Source organism: Mus pahari, chromosome 8 (genome assembly GCF_900095145.1).
Source record: "Mus pahari chromosome 8, PAHARI_EIJ_v1.1, whole genome shotgun sequence".
Taxonomy (NCBI): Eukaryota; Metazoa; Chordata; class Mammalia; order Rodentia; family Muridae; genus Mus; species Mus pahari.
Genome location: NC_034597.1, coordinates 77,070,435 through 77,095,052, shown reverse-complemented (window position 1 = coordinate 77,095,052; position 24,618 = coordinate 77,070,435). Strand labels below are relative to the sequence as shown.

Sequence of the window (24,618 nt, the reverse complement as noted above, 5' to 3'; positions counted from 1 at the left end):
AAAAAAAAAAAAAAAAAAAAAAAAAAAAAAAAAAAAAAAAAAAAAAAAACTCTTCTATAGATGTATTTTCTATGATTCTGACTTAGACTGTAGAGCATAAGGCCAGAAACTATCCTTCCTTATCAACTCTACATTAAGTCATTAAATCATCATGTGTATTTTATAAATAGTTTACAAACAAAATAAAATCTTTAAAAACTACCGTCGTGGGGAGGCCGAGAGAAGGTTCAGCAGTTAGGAGAACCTACTGTTCTTCCAGCGGCCTCGCAGCCCACAGCCACCTAGAACTAGAGTTCCACAGATCACAAGCCCTCCCCTGCTCTTTACAGGCGAGCACACACAAAGCATTTATGCAGACACATACACACACACACATAAAATAGAAATGAAAAAATAAATCATAAAAAATGCAGAGTCCACAGGAAGAAATAATCCACTGACCTAAACCCATTGTGATGGTTAATTTTGGTTGTCAAATAATTGGATTAAGAAAAACATGTAGTATTTGCGAGGTACACCTTTAGATGGGTACCTGTAAGGGTATCTCTAGAGGGTTAGCCAAGGGAGTGGACTCCACTGTGCATGTGCAAAGTTCCATCCTCAAGGCTGTGATCTGCGCTGAATGAAAGATAAAATGGCGAGGGTCAGCTAGGCACCAGCCCTCCCAGGCTTGCCCCTTTCTGGGCGGCCCAGGCATGAGCGACCTGCCCACCACCGCTGCTCTGGCAGCCAGGGCTTCCCTGTCACCTGCAGACCATGAGATGAAATAACTCCTCCCCTGAGCTGCTTCTTGTCGGGGATTCGGTCCTACTAACCTTCTGTACTAGACTGAATATTCTATTCTGAATGACTCTGCAAACATCTGTTCCAATGTCCACACAGCCTTTGTATTCTCTGGCTTGAGTTCTAAACCGGTCACTTCACGACCTTTGTGAGAGGCTGCAATCAGGGTTGTGCTGGACTCAGCTTGAACGTCTTACAAAAGCTGATTTATAAAGTTTCATGAAAATGTATGAGTTCGTTTTTAAATCACCAATAGCCTGAATCAAACGTGGTGGGCGTAACTATACACAGCAGCAGCAAAATGGAAAGGCCAGCTCTCCCAGCCTGCTCTGGTCCTTGTGAGCCGTCTAACAGTGCACTCCCCTGTCCCTCAGCATCCTCCTCCCTCTGCTCCCACTCTCAGGGGCTGCTCAAGTACCTCTGCTGGCCCTGTTCCTGGGTTTGATTGCTAAATGTGACTGCTTACTGATCTCACTCTTTGACTGTACAGACTTATTATGTCTTAAAGCTGAGCTCCTGACGGCTCTTTCCAACATAATAGCTGCTCAGAAATGCCAAGTCAGAGAACGTTATGAATTGGAAAATAAAAAATATCCCAAATCCTAGCTCTTTAGTTCTTATGAGTTCTTTAGTTCTTTTCTCAAACACATAGGAATCACAGCATCATTTGGTGCTGGCAAGCCTTTAGCACAGTTCCTAGAGTACAGCGGTTCTCCGTACACAGCATCCACCACTTTATATAGAGAAAATCTTACAACAGGAAAAGTGAAAGAAAAGCTTATGCTTTAGTAAGTTTGTATTTAGTAGAACAAAACAGCTAAGAAAATTATTTATATATTACGCTCAAAATAAAATGACATAAATTTAGAAAGCAGTCTCTTCAACAGAGGTGGTCTTCCACAAGTCACTAATACTCAATTATTTGGTGTAGTTCCCATACAGAAAAGTTCAAAGCTTCAGAGGAATGGATACTTAGAGCATTTTGAATTAAAAGCACAGCTAATGGTGTTCTAATGAAGCTGCAGTCTAGAAGGAACACACAGACCCACATAATCTCTTTTCAAGGTATTTTACACTCTCTTAACACCTAAGTTCTTGGGCGGTTTGGCTGCTAGTAAATTCTGGAGATATGTGTAGTTTATGGCTAACTAAATAATTAGTTTAAGAAAATATCTATCTAGGTAATACATGTAAAATAAGATTTCTACAATATGCAGGCTGGAAATCACAAGAAATTTGTCGTTCTATTGTTGTGATAAAACACTCTGAGAAACAACATGTGGAACGAAGAAGTATTTCTCTGGCTGACACTTCCAGGTCACAGTCCCTCAGGACTAGAGATGTAGCTCAATTTTCAAACATTTGGCTAGTGTGCATGAAGCACTCGTTCATCTGCCTGCACTGAAAAAGGAAGGTTTTAAAGCTAATGCTAGAAGAAAGTTTCTAAGAATGATAAATTACTTCTGAGGAAACACTTAAAAATAAAACTGAAGAACTGGTAGCATACCTGAATCTTCTAGAAGAATTACATATACGAAAGTAAATGTATTACTAATTTGTATTAAATTTAACAGAAAAAAAAACTTATCCTTAAAAGATAATACATTTCCTCAATAAATTTAAAACACTACAGAATCTGATACACATTCAATATTTGTCAAACAAAACACTGGAAATACTTGTATTCTAATTTTGGCACAATGATATGACTTAAGGATGGGTTATAAGTATAAATAAATATTCCAGTGATCTTAGCATGCCTACAACTTGACTCTTATCTGCATTATAAGGTCAGAAATGAAATCTCCCACTTTCCAGCATGATGTCATAACCCAAAAAGACCCATATTTTATAGCATTTTGAGTTTTATAATTTTAGTTTAGAAATACATAACCAAAATGACACAAGCCATCCAGAACCAGCTTCTTCCTGGGAACCACACTGGCCTGTAGGAAAGTCTGTGAGGCATTTCTTGATTAGTGATTGCTATGGGAGGCCCAATAGTGTGGGTGCTGCCAGCCCTGTGCAGGTGATCCTATAGAAGAAAGCAGGCTGAGCAAGCCATGGGGAGCAAGTCAGGGAAGAGCATTCCTCCATGGTTCTGCTTCAGTTCCTGTCTACAGGTTCCTATGGTGATTTCCTTTCATGGTATACTGTAAACAGATCCTTTCTTCCCAAGCTGCTTGTGTCCATGGTGTCTAGAAACTAAATGAAGACACTTGCTAAGCCGATTGACTTTTGGGAATCTTAAAACTAAACAAAATCCTGAGACAGCTTGAAGTTAACAGAATCAAAACACAGATGCTAAGGAAAACTCTGGTATTCAATGATAATATGAGAACTGCATGTGTGCATGCATGCATGTGCATATATGTGTGACATGCACATAAGTACATGTGTACATGGGTGTGAAATATGTTATATGTACATGTATATGCACATGCGTGTGTGTGTGTGTGTGTGTGTGTGTGTGTGTGTGTGTGTGTGCGTGATATGTGTAAGTTTGTGTATTACTGAAAATTGAATTCAGGGCCTCAGGCATACTGAGCAAGTGCTGATCACTGAGCTATGCCTCCTAGTTACAAACATTTCTTGAAGCTATAAGTCTATACACCTCTATAAAGACCCAAATACCAATGCTGATATAAACCTAAACCAAATCATGGAATCATAACAATCTTCAGAAGTTTTTCTATCCATTATGCATTGTGAAGATTATCCTGAAAAGCTTCATAGATGTTCCTTAGAAAAAGTTGAACATCTATCATCAGTGAAAATATCATATTAGAATGTAATCCAAGTAATATAATCTAGGCTTTAACTCCAATTAAAAGGAAACAACAAAATTGTAAAATCACCTAAACACCAGTTCAGATACTGGTCTCAACTGCTCTTTCCTATAAACTCCAGGTCAGTTAAGAATATTGTCACTTAGTAAAGTATATCAACAAAAGAATAACAAAACATTATGTTAAATAAATACACTTGAGAACAACCACAAATCAAGCTTTCTCGTCAATCCTATGGTCTTCACTGTATCCATGAACTCACGGTCAAGAGAACAGAGAAAATCTATAAGCCTAATGACGTCTGTCTATGAGTATATTCATTTATTGTACAGCTTTTTATACTTATGTGTGGAAACATGGATCTCTCCTGTATGGTGTCCATATCGTTAGAGCCTGGGACAGCAGGCTGCAGTAGGTGGAAGCCATGTCTGCTCAGACAGTACTAACCACGACACAGGAAATCATTACTGACTGTGGGTCATCCTGACTAAAGCATTGCCTAACCCACTCACACAGCTAAGTGGCCTTATTCTGACAATAAAGTTTTCAAATAAAGGTCTAAACATCATTACAGATTCCAAATATGTCTGAAAACGTACTGCCATTTATGAGACAAAAGAATAATTCAACTTTGGAGCTTAGAAATGCATATTAAGAGGATTTAACTATTTACTTAGTGAATGTTATCATTTATTTAGTATAAACTTTAAAATGCACGAAATAACAGGGCTTAGCACAAAATATCATAATATGATAATCAGATATGATCTGGCATAGTTATAAACTACAATAATATTTCACTTCCATATGCCAAATCACAGATGAATTACACCCTCAATCCCACTAAAGAGAAATGTGAAATCAAAGTCATGGTTTAGGAGACACCTTAGGATGCAAATACAGGAGTCAGAGATGACATGATCAAGAGGTGTGACTGGGGCCCTCGAGGATACAAGGCTTAGGATCCTGAGAAGTCAGTCAGGAAACAGTGAGATGGAAAGATGCAGCAGACTCCCCTGCTGACCTTGTAGAAGCATCTTTACACTGTCCACGAGGCAACATGAAGACTGTTTGTAGGAGCTGATAGCAGCCCCAGCAATAAAAAGCAAAACTAAAACAACCACCACCAAGCACATCAGTCCAGCACATGTGAGGGACTGACTTCACAGCCTATAGCACAGGAACCTGTGAGAGGAACACGGACACCAGCTTAGCTCACAAGCTCAACGGAAACCTTAGCTGCACACTGTCCAGTCATTTGAGACACTATGTAATAGAAACAACGGTGCCAGTCTTCTATCAGTAAACACTGTTCTCCTGTGTTATCCTTTACAAACTGTCTATATCAAATACTCATTTTTTTCCAAATATTTTCAAAATGCCTTTTCTATAATTTCTATATTATAATATATATATATGTAAACTATATATGTAAAAGTAAGTATATATTTGCATATATACTTTGTGTATATAAAATTTATATAATGTAAAATCCAATGATAAACCCCAGTTTTCATGAAATATAGACACTTAAATTTTGTATTAAAAGCATTTGCAACCAAAGAGTATACTTGGAGGGACCCATGGCTCCAGCCACATATGTAGCAGAGGATGGCTTCATTGGGCATCAATGGGAAAAGAGGCCTTTGGTCCTGTGAAGGCTAGATGCCCCAGAGTAGGGGAATGCCAGGGCAGGGAGACGGGAGTGGGTGGGTGGGTGGAAAAACACCCTCATAGAAGCAGGGGTAGGGGAGATGGGATAGGGGATTTCTGGGTTTGGGTGGAAACAGAAAAGGAAGTAACATTTGAAATGTAAATAAAGAAAATATCCTATAAAAGTAAATTTTAAAATAAAAGCATTTTGCTTCTAAATTTATTTGTCTGAATTAAAAAGCAAATCTAAAAGATAACATGATTTTAACCTTTAATATTTTAAACACAATATTTGAAAATATTTCTCATATTCTACACTTGTAAAAAGATACATATTTAACACACTTATTGGCCCTTTCAGTATTTATGTTATTCATTACTGTACATCATGGAAACAGTTGGGAAAGCATATTCTCCCAGTAACAGTTTCATACACTTAGGTACATGTGAGGAAAAACAGACCAATTTCAGAAATAATGTAAGCAATATGAGGTCATGATACAGTAAATTTTCCAATACAACTATCTGTTTGTACATCTAGCTTTCCAATGTATTAAGAGTTGGGTGGAGTACTTTGGTAATATTACTCAACATACAATTAAAAGCAAAGTAAACTGGCATTTGTTCTCAGAATGTAACAATTAAAACTTTCTCCTATGTTTTTGGCGACATGAAATTCACTATAAAAGTTCTAAACAACCATCCAGAATAGAAATAATTTTATACTACTGTGAATGAGGTTATTCTTTTAAAAAGAAACTGATATATTTTTAATAGTGTTTTCAAGTTAGCCTACCTTCCACATTCAGAGTTCCCATTTTAGACTCCAAGAAATCAAATAATGTGCTTGGTGCTGACGGTCTTGCAGTTCCCAGGTCTTCCTCGTCTTCTGATCGTCCTCGACCCCTGCCTTTCCCTCTTCCTTAGGTTGAAAAGCACACACATACATACATACATATCGTGTAAAAAGCAAAAGAAGAGATCACTAAAACACAATCAGAAATCTTATAACTGGGGGCTGAAGAGATGGCTCAGTGGGTAAGAGCACTGACTGCTCTTCCAAAGGTCCTGAGTTCAATTCCCAGCAACCACATGGTGGCTCACAACCATCTGTAACAAGATCTGACGCCCTCTTCTGGTGCATCTAAAGGCAGCTACAGTGTATTTATGTATAGTAATAAATAAATTTAAAAAAAAAAAAAGAAATCTTATAACTAAGATTGTACAGACATTTCTTCTCACTGTCTTCAGTGAATTTCTTTAACAATAAAAATGCTTTAAATAAAGCTATTAAGAAATACACTTACTACTCTATATGATCTATCGAATATTTGTCAAATGAACATAAAACTTAGACTTGAAATAAGCACATATGGGCTGGTGAGATGGCTCAGTGAGTAAGAGCACTGACTATTCTTCTGAAGGTCCAGAGTTCAAATCCCAGCAACCACATGGTGGCTCACAACCATCCATAACGAGGTCTGATGCCCTCTTCTGGAGTGTCTGAAGACAGCTACAGAGTACTTACATGTAATAAATAAATAAATAAACCTTTAAAAAAAAGATTTATTTATAAAAAAAAAAAAGAAATAAGCAAATATCACTTTTTTTTAATTTAAAAAGATTTTACCTTAAAATGTATTTTCTTTCTACGAAAAAATAAGGTTGACTTATCAAGCTTAACATAATTATATCTGTGCATAGTAAAACACTGCAGTAACTTAAAGGCATCTTACACAGTCACAGAAAATTTAGAATATCACTCTACATACTAAAATGCATATGTATGGTTATTTATATTATATGCAGGGATACTTCTCAAGCTATTTCTCAAACAGTACCACTTTATCCAAGTAAAAGATGCTGTTCGGTTGATTTTAGGGAGTGGAGAGCGGTGAGTCTTTAATAAAATGGCACGGATCTAGACATAGCCTTAAAACACGTTAGTGTGCATCACGGTCTCTCTCTTACCTCTAACAACTCTAACAAAAAGTCACCATTAGACACAGTCCATATAGAGACGAGAAACACTCACAGCAAGCAGCCTGCATGACCTGTATGTCTCCAGGCCTCTAGCGTCTAAGAACCAGTGTTACCTAATGCTATCGCCCTCAGAGTATAAAACCCGGCCTTGGTCCTGCCCACATCTTGCTGCATGTGAAATGTACCTCTAGGAGGAGGGCCCACGACGGGTCTCTGTTTGCTGCTGTTCAGAAGGACATTCAGTGCTGCTTCCAAGTTGTTGGCATTATCCATCAGCGCTTGCCTCGAGGCCTCCTTACTGAAGCCCATTTCCGTTATGTGTTTCAGGGCTTTCTCATCAACCTGAAAGGAACAAAGAAACAGCTATGCTGAGGACTTACATGAAGCCAGCTATCCATTTTAACTGTCTTTTACTCAAAGTTTCATTCATAGCTATAGCAAAACTATCACACTGATACAACATTCTGACTTACTGTTTTTCCACACTGACAGTCAAGGAAGAATGTGAGTTATAGTAAGTTTCTCTGAAAATCCAAAACAAGAAAAAGAAAAGAAAAGCTTATGCTATATTAGAATAAGCTCTTAAGAAAATAATATGGCAAAGAAAACATGACCTCATACATTTTTATCGTAAAAACAAACAAAACAAATAATTATACTTCCCCATCCACAGCAGGAAAAAAAATGGAATTATATTGCACCTGAACAAAAGTACAAAGAAGAAATTAAAAAAACAAAACCAAGAAGAAGAAGCTATTCAAAACATACCCTGTTTCTTCTGCGACTGACCCGTCACACTTACCAGTTCTCTATAGACACCTTCATTTTTGCCCTCTGACTTGGAAGCCTTTTCCTTCTGTAAAACCTCCCTATTTCGGTGACTGGCAGCACCAATATTGAGATTACTTCTGGCACCACCTCCACCTCCTCCAAATGTCTTGGTCTAGATAAGGGAAAAATAAAACAGACATAAGAAAATAGTATTTTTAAATAGTCATACAAACAAAGATATTACTTTAAAAACCAGAAAAGTTAATCATTTAAAGCTTAATTATTTTTCACAAGTAAAAAAATAAAATAACTGACACTTATAAATACCAGAGCATAAACATCTATAAACCATAATATTTTCTTTCTACAAGTCCCAGCCGGGCAAAAAGAAAATTACTAGATTTTAATTAAGTCACCAAAACCAATCTATATGTGCATCAATGCAGACTAAAATGAGATATATAAACGTCACAAAGATTAGTTGTCTAAATTACTCCAGTAAAATATTTGAATAATCTTGGATCCAAGCCCTAGAACCATCTACAGCTCAAGGTTAGTCTAAACAAAGTACTAAACGGACCCAATAGTCAATTAAAGTGTCTCATGTCTGCTGTGGATCATTACATAATCTTAGAAATTAAACACAACATGAACAAAGAGTATAATTCATTTATTAATTCCTTGTTTACATTCATCATATATGTCATTATTTTGCTGATGTATTTGAATAAACTTGAAACTTGATTTAATCTCATTAATCATCTCTTTTCAAAATAATTATGAAAAAATAGAACATGAAGACCACTGACTTAGGAAGATACAAGATCATGGCTGAAAGGCATCCCACAGCTGATTCATCAAAAGAGAAATCTTATTATATCATATTTTTCTGTCTGATAACTTTGGTAAAATTAAAAGCAAGTTAAAGCTTGATTTTTTTTTTTTTTTTTTTTTTTTTTTTTTGAGACAGGGTTTCTCTGTATAGCCCTGGCTGTCCTGGAACTCACTNTGTAGACCAGGCTGGCCTCGAACTCAGAAACCCACCTGCCTCTGCCTCCCAAGTGCTGGGATTAAAGGCGTGCGCCACCACGCCCAGCCATGTTTAACTGTTTTAAAAGCGCAGTTTATGTAGACATGAGTGAAGCTCATTAGGCAGGCACTGCAGCACAGGACACAGCTTTGAATTGTCTAGACAAGCTAGTTCATGGGAACCTCTGCTCCTTCCCTCAGGCAAACCACTTTCCCCTTTCACTGCTTCCCAACCCAATCCTGTGAGGATTAAAGGGCATCACCAACAGTGCTACCTCAGCACCGACCAACCGCACAGGGCAAAGGCTCCAGTGCACATCACCAACAGTGTTACCTCAGCACTGCACAGAGCAAAGGCTCCAGTGCACATGGCAATTAGTCCTTCGGTACAACACAGTTACCTGGTGTCTGGAGTCTGACTTGTTTGAATTAAGATTTATATTCCACAGCTCCAGAGTGCTTTTGCTTTCGGTGACAATGAAATACACCCATTTTATTTCCTTAACATTCCTTGCATTTAGTGGGTCAAAAATGGGAGAGCAGCATTTTCAGTTGTTTCAAGGATTTAAAATAACTGCAACTCCCTAGCCATAAACTATGCAGACCAGTGCGGTCCCATCATGGTGGGTAGATTAGGCATCCCTAAGACCATCACAACAGCCTACACCTCATGGTCCAGCTAGCCACTCACTGCTTTGCCTTGTCCCTGTTGATTACACTTGCTCTCTTACTTTTACAAACTCCAAATGTTTACCACACCAGTATAAGTGTAAAGGGAGTCAATAACCTCAATGCCGCAGCATCAATCAATCAATAACCATCAATACTTTTCAACTACCCTTGGTAAGTGCTCCTCACTCCCTTACCCATGACACATACCCAAATTGTCTTATTTCTCTCTATACTAATGATCAATCTGGAGGAACTGACTTCTATTCCTCTATCCTCCAAAACTAAAATCTTACCACGTGTGTTACCTTTTCTCTTTTCTACAAACACTCACTCCTTTGGTGATCTGATTTAGCCCAATACCATCAGTAATACCATCACATCACTGCTGTGAACAGACCATGACCAAGGCAACTCTCATAAGGACGACATTTAACTGGGGCTGGGTTACATGTTCAGAGGTTCAGTCCATCATCATCATGGTGGACGCATGGCAGCGTTCAGGCAGGCATGGTGTGGGAAAAGGTGAGATTCCTACATCTTGATCTGAAGGCCACTAGGGAAAGACTGGCTTCCAGATAGCTAGTACAAGGGTATTAAAGCCCACACCCACAGTGACACACCTACTACAACAAGGCCACACTTTATCAAGGCCACACCTCCTAATAGTACCATTCCATGAGCCAAGCATCAAACCATCCAAATACATAGAATTCTCAAATGTAGGCTATCTATGCCAAAGCTCTTCTCAAATTACACTCCTCTGGCTCACTCTTTATTAAACATTACAACACCGTATCTAGTATGAATGTCAATATTCACACGTTCAAAATGGAGTATCAGAGTGCCTTCACTTGCATATGCTCCACTCTAATACTCTGGATTTCAAGATACTCTGACAATATCTCAGTGTGACATCTTTAGTCATTCTTTACTTCTCTGCTTCTGTAATACCCTCTATCTCTCAGAAGCATCCCTAACTTCAAAATTTCTGAAAGCAACAAGTTTGCTCAGCCTATGGAGAGTGAAGAAAGATACTGTCACTTCTTTGCCAGAATCAAGTTGGTAATCTCCCATCTTGTCTACAACTCCAATCTTCCTTCTTTCTAACCCATCTCAATGAAGCAGTCAGAAGTAGCCCTTTTAGATATAGATTGGCCAATGTTATTGCTGTGAGCAAAAGACTCAAAAGCTTGAAATTTTTAAGTGATAAGTCAGTGTCTTTTCAACAGCTTGTGGATGCTGCAGCAGACCTCCATTACCCTGCTCCTCCCTCTTGCACAGAGCACCTTCCTGGCTACAGCCTTTTCTGCAGCTTTCTTTTTTCTATAAATCGTTCTTCCTTAGCTATAACAGTTAATTTTCTCACCTCCCTCAAAGCACTGACCAAATTTCACTAACCTGAGGCATACAGTGTGTGTGTGTATATATGCATATATGTATACATATATGTATATGTATACAATTGCTGTGTGACATTTATCTGTAGGTTTTGTTATTTACAATGTAGATCGTCCATAATGTACATGTCAATTTACTCCTTAAAATTGCTACTGGGTAACACTGGGTAAGTCCTGAGTTAGTTAACTTAGAACTTCAACAATTTCATACACAAATTGAAGAATTTTTGAAAACTGTTTCTGTCCTAAAAAAAAAGGTATCATTCTTTATATTTGTGAAGAAAACATGATCAATTATAACAGTGAAGTACATTATATAGACATTTGTAACTACACAAATAAAACCTTAGGAAGAAAGCTTAAGATGCACATGAATCCATGGAACAGGTTATACCAAATAGCCTCTTCTAAATTTTAGAATCTAAAACATCAGATAATATTTTGGGGGAATGAATATATTTCATATAAACTACATAAAAATATACTTAATTTAATGGTCTTAAGTGCCTTAGAATGAAAAGCATACTGAAGAATACCAACACTTGTGATAACTGTCACAATGGGGTGTCCTATTATGTGCAGGGTGTAGGGGACGCTGTGGAGGTTTGATATGACCGATTACAACCCCCACTATTGATCCTAACTTGACAGCTGAGGCCCACAGGGCACAAGAGTGCTTCAGTTTAGCACTGTCAGCATGACATGCTCTGGGCTGCCTGGTCCAGAGGGTTTGGTTTTGGTCCGACTCTGAACTGGAGCTAGGAAGGAAAGAGGAAGGACAAGCAAATGTCAAGTTTCCTAGAGACGCTTTTAAGTTCAGTACAAGAGTGATTATTCACAAACTTTCATTGTATTCTGAGCACAGGAAGCTATTTCAATTTTAATGAATAAAAATTCTATCCAAGAAACTCACAAAAATTCATATCAAAGTGAAAAAAATCAATCAACAAAGATAAAAAAACCTAGTCCAAGTAAACAAGAAATTAAAACCAGCTTGTCCAACTATGGTCATAGATGGAGAGCATGTGTGTGCACGTACATGTGTCATCATACAGCCACATATAATCCTACAAGTAACGTGTTTGCTGTAATCTAATTAACATAAAAAATAAGCTAGCAAGACATAATTCTAATGTACTAATTGATCCCAGCTCAGAACTCATTCCCCGCAAATTTCCCTTTTCAGAAGCAAGCATTACAGAGGGAGATTATCTTGAGAAAGTAGTAACCAGCTCAACTAGTAACAGGGAACCTCAGCTATGATGCAAAAGGAAAATGTGTTTAGTTGTTTAACTGAGAAAGAAATGAAAGGAGGGGCACTAAGTGGATTTCACACCAACAGAAATATTTACAATATTGTCAAGGTGCCTTGGGATGCCCAGAGGTACATGGCCTTCTTCTGCTTGTCCAGTCTGTAGAGAGAGGAGCGTGAGCACTCTGGGGATTAGTTATGCGAGCAGCAGTGATGACCAAGGGAATTACAGAGAATGCAACAGGAGAAGTTGGCAAAACCCTCGTCTTACTTCTTTGCTCTTTGCAACCTCTGCAATGGCAGCAGTTCTTTGCTTTTCAAATTCATCATTATCATTTGCAGACTTGGCAGGCAGGGAAACTTGTAATGTCTTTCTTCGATCAAGCTCTCTGCTATCCACTTGGACGTTAGATGCACACTTCTGAGAAAATAAATTCATATCGCTCAGTAATTCCAACAGAAATTCCAAGAAATACAATTCTTCGTAAGAACTATTTCCTTGAAAGAAATATTCATATTTCTTATCATTGGTAAAGGCAAAACTACCACTCTATCCAACAGACTTAAAACAGATAAAAACCACACACACACAAAAACTATGAAGCTGATTACAATGTTATTTTAAATAAATCTAAGATAAAGATTGTATCTGTGTATGTACGTACATACATACATACATACAGACACACATACATGCATACATCACCTAAATGAGGCCACACATTTACAAAACAAACTGGACTGCAAGACCCAAGTTTCATTCTAGGTTAATAACTTAAAAACTGTTGTAGATTTCAAGCTGTCTACATTAATTAAGACCAGGTAAATTTGATTTGTAATTAGAGTTCAATTTTCACATCACACCACAATATCTATGTTCACTTAATAACATGAAAAAAATGTGTTGGAACTTGTAAGTCAAAGACTAAAAACATGCCCAATTAAGATACAAAGTTTTATTGTTGTTTTATTTAAGGTTTATGCTATTAATATCATAATTTAAAACAGGTGTCTCTATCTGAAAACAATCCCTGTATTCTCAACTCCACACTAATTTAAGCCCTCTAAAGTAACAGATTTTTTTCCTCAGCTCATTACCTATATGAAAGGGAGAAGAGGAAATATTCTCAAGTGTGTTACACAAGAACAGTATTTTTCCTCCAAGACTAACGTGCCATTTATAGCAGTGCAGAGAGGGCTACTACCAACCACTGCGATACGCTGCACAGGCGCTTCACAATGAAGAAAGTAAATACCATCACTGAAACCAAATCTTCTGTTACACTTCCTAGTCCTACATTTATAATAATATACATTTCAATTCTGTACAGTAACTAAATCATTAACTCTCTAGGAAAAAAAGTCATTTTTATATCTTAAGCAATTTAAGAAAAAATTTACAAATGTCTCAGGAAAAAGTAAAATTGTACAAGTAAGTCAGTTATGATTTTCAAGTTTAAATTACTATAATATTTTCACTCTGGGATCTTATATTACAAACAGAATGTTACTAACATGGGCTACAACACTGGACTTTCTATCTTCCTTTATCTTTAAAAGGGGAGAGGGGACATGCCCATGATGCAGAAATGACTCTAATTTAATTCTAAGTATAGCTCATGACAATTATTTTAAAGATGCCAATCAACTGGTCCTATCCCATATCTTCGTATCAACTAGGTGTCTTTTTAGTACCAAAGTTTCAAACAAAATTCAAATAACATACAAAATAAAATGTTGGTTTCGATTTCATATTTTTATGTCCCAACTTGCCTTCACTTTAGCTAGCATTCTGTAAGAAAAGTACAGAGTAAAACCAGTTTAGAACTATAGTGGTGGCCAACAAGGCAAAGCCAAGGCCACAGGGAGTGCTCTCAGCCTCATCTGGGGTGAAGCAAGAGAAGGGCAGGAGGGTGCGGAGAAGACAAGTCCAAGGTAAGTACAGAAAGGACACCAAGGCACAGGCAGCTCAGACCTTCCTCCAATCTCCTTTACAGTAGGAAGCGGCGGTGGGAATGAGAACTGCCCGCATGGCTCCCATGGCTCCCATGGCTGAATGCCCAGACCCCAGCTGGTAGAAGGTTTGGGAAAGGTTAGGAGGTGTGAGCTTGGTGGGGGGCCGTGTGTCACTGAGCAGCAGGCTTCTAAAGCCCAGGTTATTCCCAGTTAGCTAGCTAGTTTGCTTGCTTGCTTGCTTCCTTCCTTCCTTCCTTCCTTCCTTCCTTCCTTCCTTCCTTCCTTCCTTCCTTCCTTCCTTCCGTCTCTCCCTCCCTCTCTCACTCACTACGAGATAAACATGTAATCACTCAGCTACTGGCCAGCATCACGCTTGTCTGCCTGCCACTGTTTCCAGACCTGATATAGCCTTGCACCCTCTGAAACTTTAAGCCTCGATTAAATAATTCCTTTTAAAAGTTGCCATGGTCCCAGTGTTTTGTTATAGTAATAGAAAACTAAGACTAAGGGTTAAAAATTAAGGACTACACATCCAATTATTTATTTTTTATAAAAGAATAATCCAGGCTGCTGTAGTTGAAAACACCAACATAAAACAAAATTAGGTGTCTGACTAAGATGAACAATTGAATGGCGGCTAAGCTGAAGAACAGAATTTGGGGAAAAATTCTGGCATATATATTTTTAATCTCTTTACTTTTAAAATTCTCATTTAAATACTGTTTTCCATTAACCTATCTTAGCTGTAATTTGTTCTACATACATAATTCTTAATTGCTTCAATCTTAGGGATAAGGGCAATATTATTAAATTTCTTGACCTTCATTTTTCGATATAATTCTACGACATCTGAGTAAATAATCTGGCACAAAGCCATACTCAGCTTAAGTACAATGAAGAGCATTCTTTCCTGACTGAATCCACCTGCCAGGAGCAAAGTCCTTACCTGTCCAAAAGGTAGAAAAGGAGGTGGGCCACCTTCAGCTCCAATATTGCTTCTATTATGTTTTAACAAGCTCTGTTTAAAAACAAAATCAGTCATAAAGCATAAAACACGCATATAAACACACTAGCCCCACACACCAGAAGTGCAGAACTTACAGTAGAATGTAGAGACACAACAGCTTTCTTTAGACCATTTCAAACTACAACACAGAAAATACTGCAGTCTTTATTTCTGTAAGCTGGGAAAGTTCTCTCATTATCTCTCCTAACCAAAATACATTCAAGTTTAATTTTTAGAAATATTTTTCAAGCTGGTGTCCTTTGGAGAAAGCAGACCTTCTCAAAATAATGTCAGTTCATAGAAAATATGATCTGGCAAGAACAATTTTACTTTGGAACACATAACCAATAGATGAATAATGTCTGAAATTTCTCTACAAAAATAACATTTTTAAAGATAATACTTACTAGAAAAAAGCATTACTGATAAGGGTGATTTCTAGTACTTTAAATACTAGAATCCTACGGTTCATAATATGTAAAGTCACACAATAACATTCTTCAAATTATCTTATACTAATTCATACTATGAAGAATTATTCAAGCAACTGAGTTTTTAAAAGTTTTGTTGTACTTTGCACGTATATGTGTATGTGCACGAACACACTAACACACAAGCGTGTAAAGGTAAGAGGACAATTTGCGTGAGTCAATTCTCCCCAGCCATGTGGATCCCAGCAATCAACCTCAAGTCATGAGGTCTGACAGCAAACACCTGCGAGACCCTGATTAGATTTAATAGAGGCAAGCCTCCAAACTCTATGAGCTTCAGGGTTTTTTTTTTTTTTTTTTTTTTTTTTTTTTTTTTTTTTTTTTTTTTTTTTTTTTTTTTTTTTATTTTACAAATGCTATCCCGAAAGTTTCCCATACCCCTCCCCCCACCTCTGTTCCCCTACCCACCCACTCCCACTACTTGGCCCAGGCCTTGCCTTGTGCTANTTGTGCTAGGTCATATGGAGTTTGGAAGACCAAGGAGCCTCTATTCCCACTGATGGCCGATTAGGTCATCTTCTGCTACAAATGCAGCTAGAAACACAAACCCACAACAGGAGCTTCAGGGTTTTTAAGCTTGCCTAATGAGAATTAGAAAAACAACAAAGCACTTCCCCCCATCCATTCTGACGTCCTTCCATGGGGCCACGGGAAGCTCAGCAGCACGCCTTTCTGTCACCCTTCCCACTGCATCTGTCAATTAGTAAATATACCTTCCCAACTTGAACCTTGTGCTAATTAATGTTACAAATGTTATGATGAAAATACAATGTAAAAGAGTCACAAAGTGTTTTTGAAAATTCACCAGGTAATGTACTGTGTAACATATTCCAGAGTTCCTGCATTATGTAAACACTCATACATTTCATGTAAACTACAGAGTGAATAATAAGCCCAATGGCAACTTAACGTCAGCTTAATGAGCAAAGAAGAATAAAATGGAACAGGGATGTCGTATTTCTTCACAATCTACATGCATGTTATCAATCTCTTTCATTTAAAAACAAAAGAAGCATGGCGCACATCCGTGATTATCCAGGGCCCTTAGCTCAGTTTTGATTCAGTTACAAGGAAAGGATTATGTAAACAGCTATAAATCAATTCAATTTGCACTTAAACGTCCTTTAAAAGCTAATGTAAATTAACATTTCTTGTTAACATGAAAATTTAAAAACAACTTAGACTCCTATTTCTAGCAGTGATGAAAGTCCAAAAGCCAGACCTAAGCTCTCTTTACACACAATGAGTGACCTGGCCAGTATATTAACACAACCCAGCCCTACATAGCATAGGATCGCTATTCTAAGGGAAGAAGTAAATCCAACCTGGGTGTACAATGCAGAAAGCATAACATAGCATGGAGGATTCAGAGAATAACAACCTCACAACAAGACGCTCAGCATCACTGTGCAGTGGATAATGCGTATGGAATCAAGAAGTAGTTCTATCTCACGTATACACACACACAGAATAGGTACTATGAGAAAATAACCAGTGTACAAGTCAGAACCTTATTAAAGAATAAAACAAAACTACCATAAAATCCAGCAACTCTGTAAGTATGCATGCAAAAGAGCTAAAAGGAGCTATTATTTGTGCACCCACATTCACAGCAGCTGTAGCCATAGTGAGCAAAAGATAGGAGCAACACTAATGCCCAATGACAGATGAATAAACAAAATGTAGTGTTCATAAACAATGGAATACTACTGAGCCAATAAAAGGAGGGAAACTCTGACATATATAGATATTATTGCACTCAGAATAAGCTAGACACAAAAGAACATATACTATTATTATGGCATGTCTAAGAGATATTCCAATAGTCAAGCCCATAGAGACAGAAAGTAGAATGGTGGACAAGAGTGTATGCACGCTTGTCTGTGTATCTTTGTTGGAAGTGAGTAAGTTCCTACCTGACTTAATGGTTTTAAGTGGAAAGATTCTTGCTGGGATGTTGGAAAATTATATAAGCATTGATCTGACTTTAATATATGCTTTTCTTAACTAAAAATTTCAAACCTGTCAAGATATTATAATATTAACATCTAAAACATGAGTAAAATGTAATAGGTACTGAAAATTGTCACTTCCTTTAGAGGAAGAATGTTGTTGGAGTACAGCAGTTTCCCTACTGAGCATCACGTGCTATCTTAACAACTCTGACACAAAAGGCCACTTCTACCACGCGCTGTGGGAAGAGCTCCTATGTTCTAATAGTCTGTATTGCACACTTACTCTCTGTAAAGCCCACTTGTCAATTAGGTGTTCCACTTCACCACCAAGAACTGTGGTGTTAGAGTCACTTAAGAGCAGGAATCCGTTCTTTATGTCCACAGTGCCAGAGAGCTTCACTTTTGTGCCAGGCGGTGTGTTCAGGCTGATGCAAAAGAAAAACAAAAGGAGTTAGTGGTTAGAGCTGCATTGGAACTCCTCCACACTGAAAAGGGGCCGTATGACTTAGTCACAATAACTAAATTCCAAGAGGACTAGCTGTGAAGTAAAAATGCATCACCATAAATGAAGACCAATCAATCAATCCATATATACATAAATAAAAAAATAAAATGAGCCTCAGTTTCCACAAGTTACAACAAATGTGGACAAGAATAATATTACCTCACAAAGCTGTGGTAAAGAAAAAGGAAAGACAGGGAAAAAATTTTCTTTTTAAAAATGTATTTTCTGTTTGTGTTCTGTGTGTATGTATGGAGTCAGAACCATGGACCCTGGAATTATACATGGTTGTGAACTGCCATGAGAGTGCTGGGAATTGAACCTGGAACTGAAATGCAAGAGCACAAAGTGCTTTTTACCATTGAGCCACCGCCCCAGCCAGGAAAGCACTTCCAACTGTAGCATATATGAACACAATACCTCCCTTTCTTTTCTATAAGGTTTTGCTCTACAGGACAAATATATATCATTATTAAATTAAATTTTAATATAGAAAAATATATTTAACCAGTAATAAACACAGAAATGTATCACCTATATGAGCCATAGTAATCTATAGAAATCCTTTTGTTAGTCTTCTAGCCATGTTAGCCATCTGAACATGAGAATTAGTTATTCAATAACTTTAAAAAGTCTGTTTCACACTGACGCAGAAATCATGAGCATTAAGTGTAATGAGACTGGTTTACCATAGGCCAGTGTAATTCAGATGCTTGATAAACCTTGTATCACAAAATCTTGCACAAAAACCAGAGACAACTTTGTTAAAGGAAACTCAGGATGAAATCCCCCTCATCATGTAGGTTTGTTCTGAAGTAAAAGCACAGAGATATAAATCCTACTCCATCCCTTCCTACACACAGCAAGGGGAAAGGCTCTCCAACGGGACTCCTAAGATAGTCTGCCGTGAAACACTTGGGACGAATTAAGAGAATTATTCTGCAATGGCTTCATTATTCACATTTTTAAGGCTCATGAAATTCATCACATGCTGATAACATGCAACATCAAATCAGCGAGGATCAACACCACAGCCTTCTAAAAGATGGCCAATAAAAAATCACTAGTAAAGAGAAGTAAGACTGTGCCTCATTCTCAAACTTCAGAGAAGCCATACAGAGTTAGACAGATTAGACATCGTTCTGTGTATCAGCTATGTCTGATATGTGTATCATTGCACATTATCAGTCCTATCTCAATAAAGTCATTAAAATTGTTCTGAGCCTCACAAGCTTAACATTCCTAGTCATAACTCAAAACTGATGGAATGAAGAGTCACAGAGAGCCCTGCTAACCTCGCCTTAAGAGCTCTGTAGTCAAAGGGCAGTCGCTGAGAGCAGTAACTATCAGCAACACAATTACACTAACACAGTTTTGCCAATTCCATGCAATCAGCATGGGTAAGGAGTGGAAGTGGATTTAAGAGGAGTTGGGAAGGGGAGAAAATTATCAAAATACATTATATTAAATGCTCAAAGATTTAATAAAATATAAAAAAAACATATTTTTAAACAAAATAAGAATTTGGAAGGTTGCTCATTAAAAAATTCTTTCTTGCAAAGTAGGAAGCCACAAACCTCTTTAGCCTTAAATATCTCCTCAGAAAGTACATTAGCCTACAAACTTGGCTAGAATCTTAAATAGTGTACTAACACACCAAATATGTACAGTAAGCTGCTATCCTGTTAGGGGAAAAAAAAAAACATATTTAAAGATATTCTAATGTTTTCTAAACAGTGAATTACCAAAGATTTTCTGGAAAAAGAAGTCATGCATATATATCTTAAATCTGTTTTATAGTTATCACAGAATGAAGACTAACTAACTTCGTTCCTAACTGTCTGTTAGACAAAACAGACATGAACACCCCAGCATCTGTTAAGGAAAAGGACAGCAATCACTTAGACTCCATTCCTGCTTTTTCAAGTTCTGACAGTGAAATCAGGTTTGAAAAGCACCCTCAGGTCCTCTTAACAAGGTCTATGAGTCACCTTATTTTTGAAATGTAACTGAATTCTACCGCCGTACAACTTGTATGCCCATCCGTCATCTGCACACGGAGCACCCTGGGCGCAGCTTGCGATTCCTCGTTATCCTTTGGCGCAGCAACATTGCGGATCTTCTGAATTTGTAAAACACATGGACCTTCAAGCTGTTGCACACAAGAGAACAAAAGTCATTTGTTAACCACTGCTCTACTTTCAATCACACAATTTTCCTATCTTTAATGGTTATTTATTATGATTTATAGAGATAGCTTCAACTGAAGTCAAGACTGAACTCACTTTATTAATTCACAGAGGTAAAATTTCAAGAGGCCTGCAGAAGGCCTTTCAAATCCACTTTCAGATAATTCCAATGCACGAAAGCACTAAGAAAGCAGCTCTGGTTTTGAATAAAAGGTCAGAGGTCACACTCTTAGTCTTACGTGTCTGAAACAGTTCACATAAGTCCTGTTCCCTCCCCTTTCACAAGAACAGGAGTTCAGGAGACAGATTACATGACAGCGTGTTAAGGACATCAACTTATGGCAGTAGTTCAAAGGAATGCTCCCTATTCACACATCAACTTTTCAACGCTCCAAAGTGTAAGATGCACAAAGTTCACGGCCTGTGTCTCACTTATTTCTATACTTCCCTTTGAAAATGATATTAAATCCGATGATCTATGAGAAAAAATGTTCTCTCTTGCCAACTTTCAGTCAAAATACAAAATAAATCAATGGCGTAATTAGCTATAAAGCTAAAAGTTTTATATAATAATATGCTGATAGCAAAACTGGGGAAAGACAGTTTAATTTGCTTATATCTAAAAAAATAGATTTAACAGAAATGAACATTTCCACATAACAAAATAGAAGGGCTATTTTAAAATTACAGTTTTTCAAATAAATATTTCTGTACATAAAAAAATTAATATATACTTTCAGAAAAGAAATAACAGTTGGCAAATGGTTACACAATATTTCCCAAAAAAGTAAGTCTCTAAACCAGAAATCTACTGCCCAGCACTAACCAGGAACAACAATATCACACATTCAGTTTTATCTCGTCTAATCATTCATCTAAGCTCTAGCTATGAGAGGAAAATTCTGTTTCTGGGAAAGATGGTAGACTAGAGGCAGCTGCCAAGAGAGCCAATAAAAGAAAGAGTTAAAAATAAAGGGAAATAGGAGTTATTACAGGAGGGAAGAAATGCCTCAGAAGTCCACCAAGGCAGTGACAGGGTACTGGGAAAGAGGAGCAGTAAGGACAGTCACTCAGAGGACACAGAAGAGCAGCAGCCTGCACTTCCCTGCAGAACAAGGCAACAGAAGAAGCAGCTTACAAAGACAGCTTCCTGTGAGGGAGGTGGCTCAGTGGGTAAAGGTGCTTGCTGCCAAGCCGAAAGACCTGAGTTCAATCCCGAGACCATGAAGTTCAATCCATGGTACAAGAAGAGATCTCCCAAAAGTTGTCTTCTAACTTCCACACATATGCCATGGTATACACACACATACACAATACATATATACACTATTTTTTTCTAATTATTTTTAATGTTTTTATAAAATATTTAAATTATTTTTAAATTAATATATACATAATAAAAACTGTAAAGAGGTTCCCTTCTCACTGGTGGTATTAGAGATTATATAGGTCAGTTACTCAATATGATCAAGAACCCAAACCTAAGAATCCATAGATAGAGCTAAGATAAACACTAAAAGCATAAAGAATCTATTCCATGAAATTATAAAGGGCATTTCCCTAAAATATTGGGGAAGAAATAGACATTCAATGCAAGAGACAAATAGAATTCAAATTATGCATAGACCCATAAACTCTACAATACACTAGAGATAGTACAATGTTTAATTGCAAATTATATTATGTAGCCACTTATGTAAAACAAAAGTGGCACAGATACAGACACACCCACCTGTGGACTGAGCCACAGGACCCAGAGATAAGCCCACACAGCCACAGCAGCAGATACAGATACCTACTGATTTGTACAAATTGTTAAAACATATTCTAGAGAAATGACAAGCTCTAAAACAAAAGATGATGGAAAAACTGGTTTTTCACATGTAAAAGAATAAAACTAAATCCATCTCTGAATCCATCTCCCTGTTAAAAAGAAATCAGTGGAAATAGATCAAAGACTTTAACATAGAACATGAACTCGGAAACCACTAAAGGAAGATAGCTGAAGCAACGTGAAGCGCAGGACTAGACAAGGCTTTTCTAAAGAGAATGCCAACAGCACAGGAAATAATCCCAAGCGCTGACAAGTGTGACCTCCAGGAGTGTCTGTCAAACAAAACCAATAATCCCCAGGATGAAGAACCCACAAAGGGAAACAAGATTGTCACCTGAGTGTCCGACATGTGATTACGTACATATGCACACATGTATATAAACGCCAAAATTAAACACCAAAAGAAATCATCATAAATAAATGGGCTAATGAACAGTCTCAAAGGAAAAATACAAATGGCCAATCAATACCTGAAAAAATGTTTAACATCATTAGCCATCCAGGAAACAAGAAAACAGAAATGGCCAATAAGTAGCTTTAATAGTATTCATTAGCTGTTTTTTTTAAATATTCTGATGGGCTTAGTCCCCAGAGAAAAGCAAGTCATAACTACTTTGAGGTTCATGCCAAGAATCTCAAATTTTTTATTTATTATCAAGAAATCAAATACAACAAATGCTAGTGAGGATAGAGAGGGAAAGGAACGCACTTACTCAGTGCTGGTGGGAAGGTAAGTTGTGCAACCACTGTGGAAATCAGTATGGAGGTTCCTCAAAAACCTGAAAATAGATCCACCTACCACAGGACACTGCCACTGCACTCCGGTATATGTCCTAAGTCAGCACAGCACAAGGATGCTTGCATAAGCGTGTGTATAGCTGCAGTATTTACCACAGGTAGAAAATGCAGCCAGCCTACTTATCCATCAACAATGAACAGATAAAGAAAATGCAGAACACGTCACAATGGAATTGTATGCAGCTATAAAGGAAGTGCAATCATGGTGTTCACAGAAAAACTGATGCAACTGGAAATCATTATGTTAAACAAAGCATGCCAGACTCTCAAAGAAAGACACAACATTTTCTCTCGAATACAGAGCCTAAATTTAAAATTCCACCTGTGTGTAAGAATGTGTCTATTTACATGTTTGGCTGGAGATCAAGAAACTAGCCATCTTGGGCTAATCCACAGAATTTATTCTGTCTGTTTCTTCCAAACTCTAGTCTCAGTGGTTTCATGCTGTCGCTTAACACAGACTTACTACACGACAGAGTGGTACATGCTCCACACTGAGGCTCTTTACTCTCTCTCTTCAGATGGGCAGTTTACAGCATTTGATTGGTACCATCACATCATATCCTATAAAGATGTCAACTGTCAGTGGGCTTATATGCAGCTTCAGTAAAAATTCTAGCACACTTTAAGAGATTTAGTAATTTGATTCTAAAATTTATTGGGAGAAAAATAATAACCTAAGGAAGGATGTATTTTACAACCACAAGTTCAGGGAAAAAATTGGTAATTTCAAGTGTCATAAAGGCACCTTTCAAATAGATCCTGTATACTCTACTGAAAGCAATATAAGTGATGCAACTCTTCGTAAAGTAATTTGGCATCATCTTATAAAAGGAAAGTGGCTTAACTCTATGGTGCACTGATTCAGCCCCTGTGTTCATCTCTTATTATGTGCTGCTTCTTAGAAGTAGTGTATATTTTCAAAACTGATAAAAATAATAAAATAACAATAATAAAAAGCCATCAAAGGAATTGATACATATTTACTATAATTGCATACGCAAACCAAAATGTACTTAAAGTCAACGAACAAACTCAGAATTCATGCAATTGTTTCTTAGTGTAGGAAGGGGTGGGGACAGAACACCTGAGCAGAACCATTCATATATTCTAGTGTTTACTTCAGAAGAAGCTTCAGGGCTACCTACTTTAATACTAAACCTCAAAGATCCCTAAATGTACACACATCAATATTTTAAATCATTTATGCTTTAAGATTAATATTCTGGTCAGTGAAATTTCTTAATTGAAAAGCTAAATCTATAATCTACACAGAACGAATACACTCAAAGCCATCTCACAGAGCAAGTTTGATGCCATAAGTGTTAGTACAATAATTTCTAAAAAGGACAATAATGGAAAAGCTACCCTTAAAACTATTTGGCAAGGGCTGGTGAGATGGCTCAGTAGGTAAGAGCACCCGACTGCTCTTCCGAAGGTCCGGAGTTCAAATCCCAGCAACCACATTGTGGCTCACAACCATCCGTAACAAGATCTGACTCCCTCTTCTGGAGTGTCTGAAGACAGCTACAGTGTACTTAAATATAATAAATAAATA

The 24,618-nt window shown here is 37.4% G+C and overlaps 1 protein-coding gene across 1 annotated transcript in view; it reads right to left on the bottom strand.

Moving 5' to 3' along the window:
• The window catches only part of Tdrd3 (tudor domain containing 3), a 136,451-nt gene that overhangs the window by 62,016 nt on the left and 49,817 nt on the right, over window positions 1-24,618 (bottom strand). The window contains exons 4-10 of the mRNA XM_021202958.2: window positions 20,231-20,391; window positions 18,021-18,162; window positions 15,232-15,303; window positions 12,601-12,750; window positions 8,011-8,151; window positions 7,394-7,550; window positions 6,022-6,147 (exon numbers count right to left, since the gene is read on the bottom strand). Of these exons, the coding sequence (XP_021058617.1) occupies window positions 6,022-6,147; window positions 7,394-7,550; window positions 8,011-8,151; window positions 12,601-12,750; window positions 15,232-15,303; window positions 18,021-18,162; window positions 20,231-20,391 (949 nt within the window). The remainder of the gene's footprint in view (window positions 1-6,021; window positions 6,148-7,393; window positions 7,551-8,010; window positions 8,152-12,600; window positions 12,751-15,231; window positions 15,304-18,020; window positions 18,163-20,230; window positions 20,392-24,618) is intronic.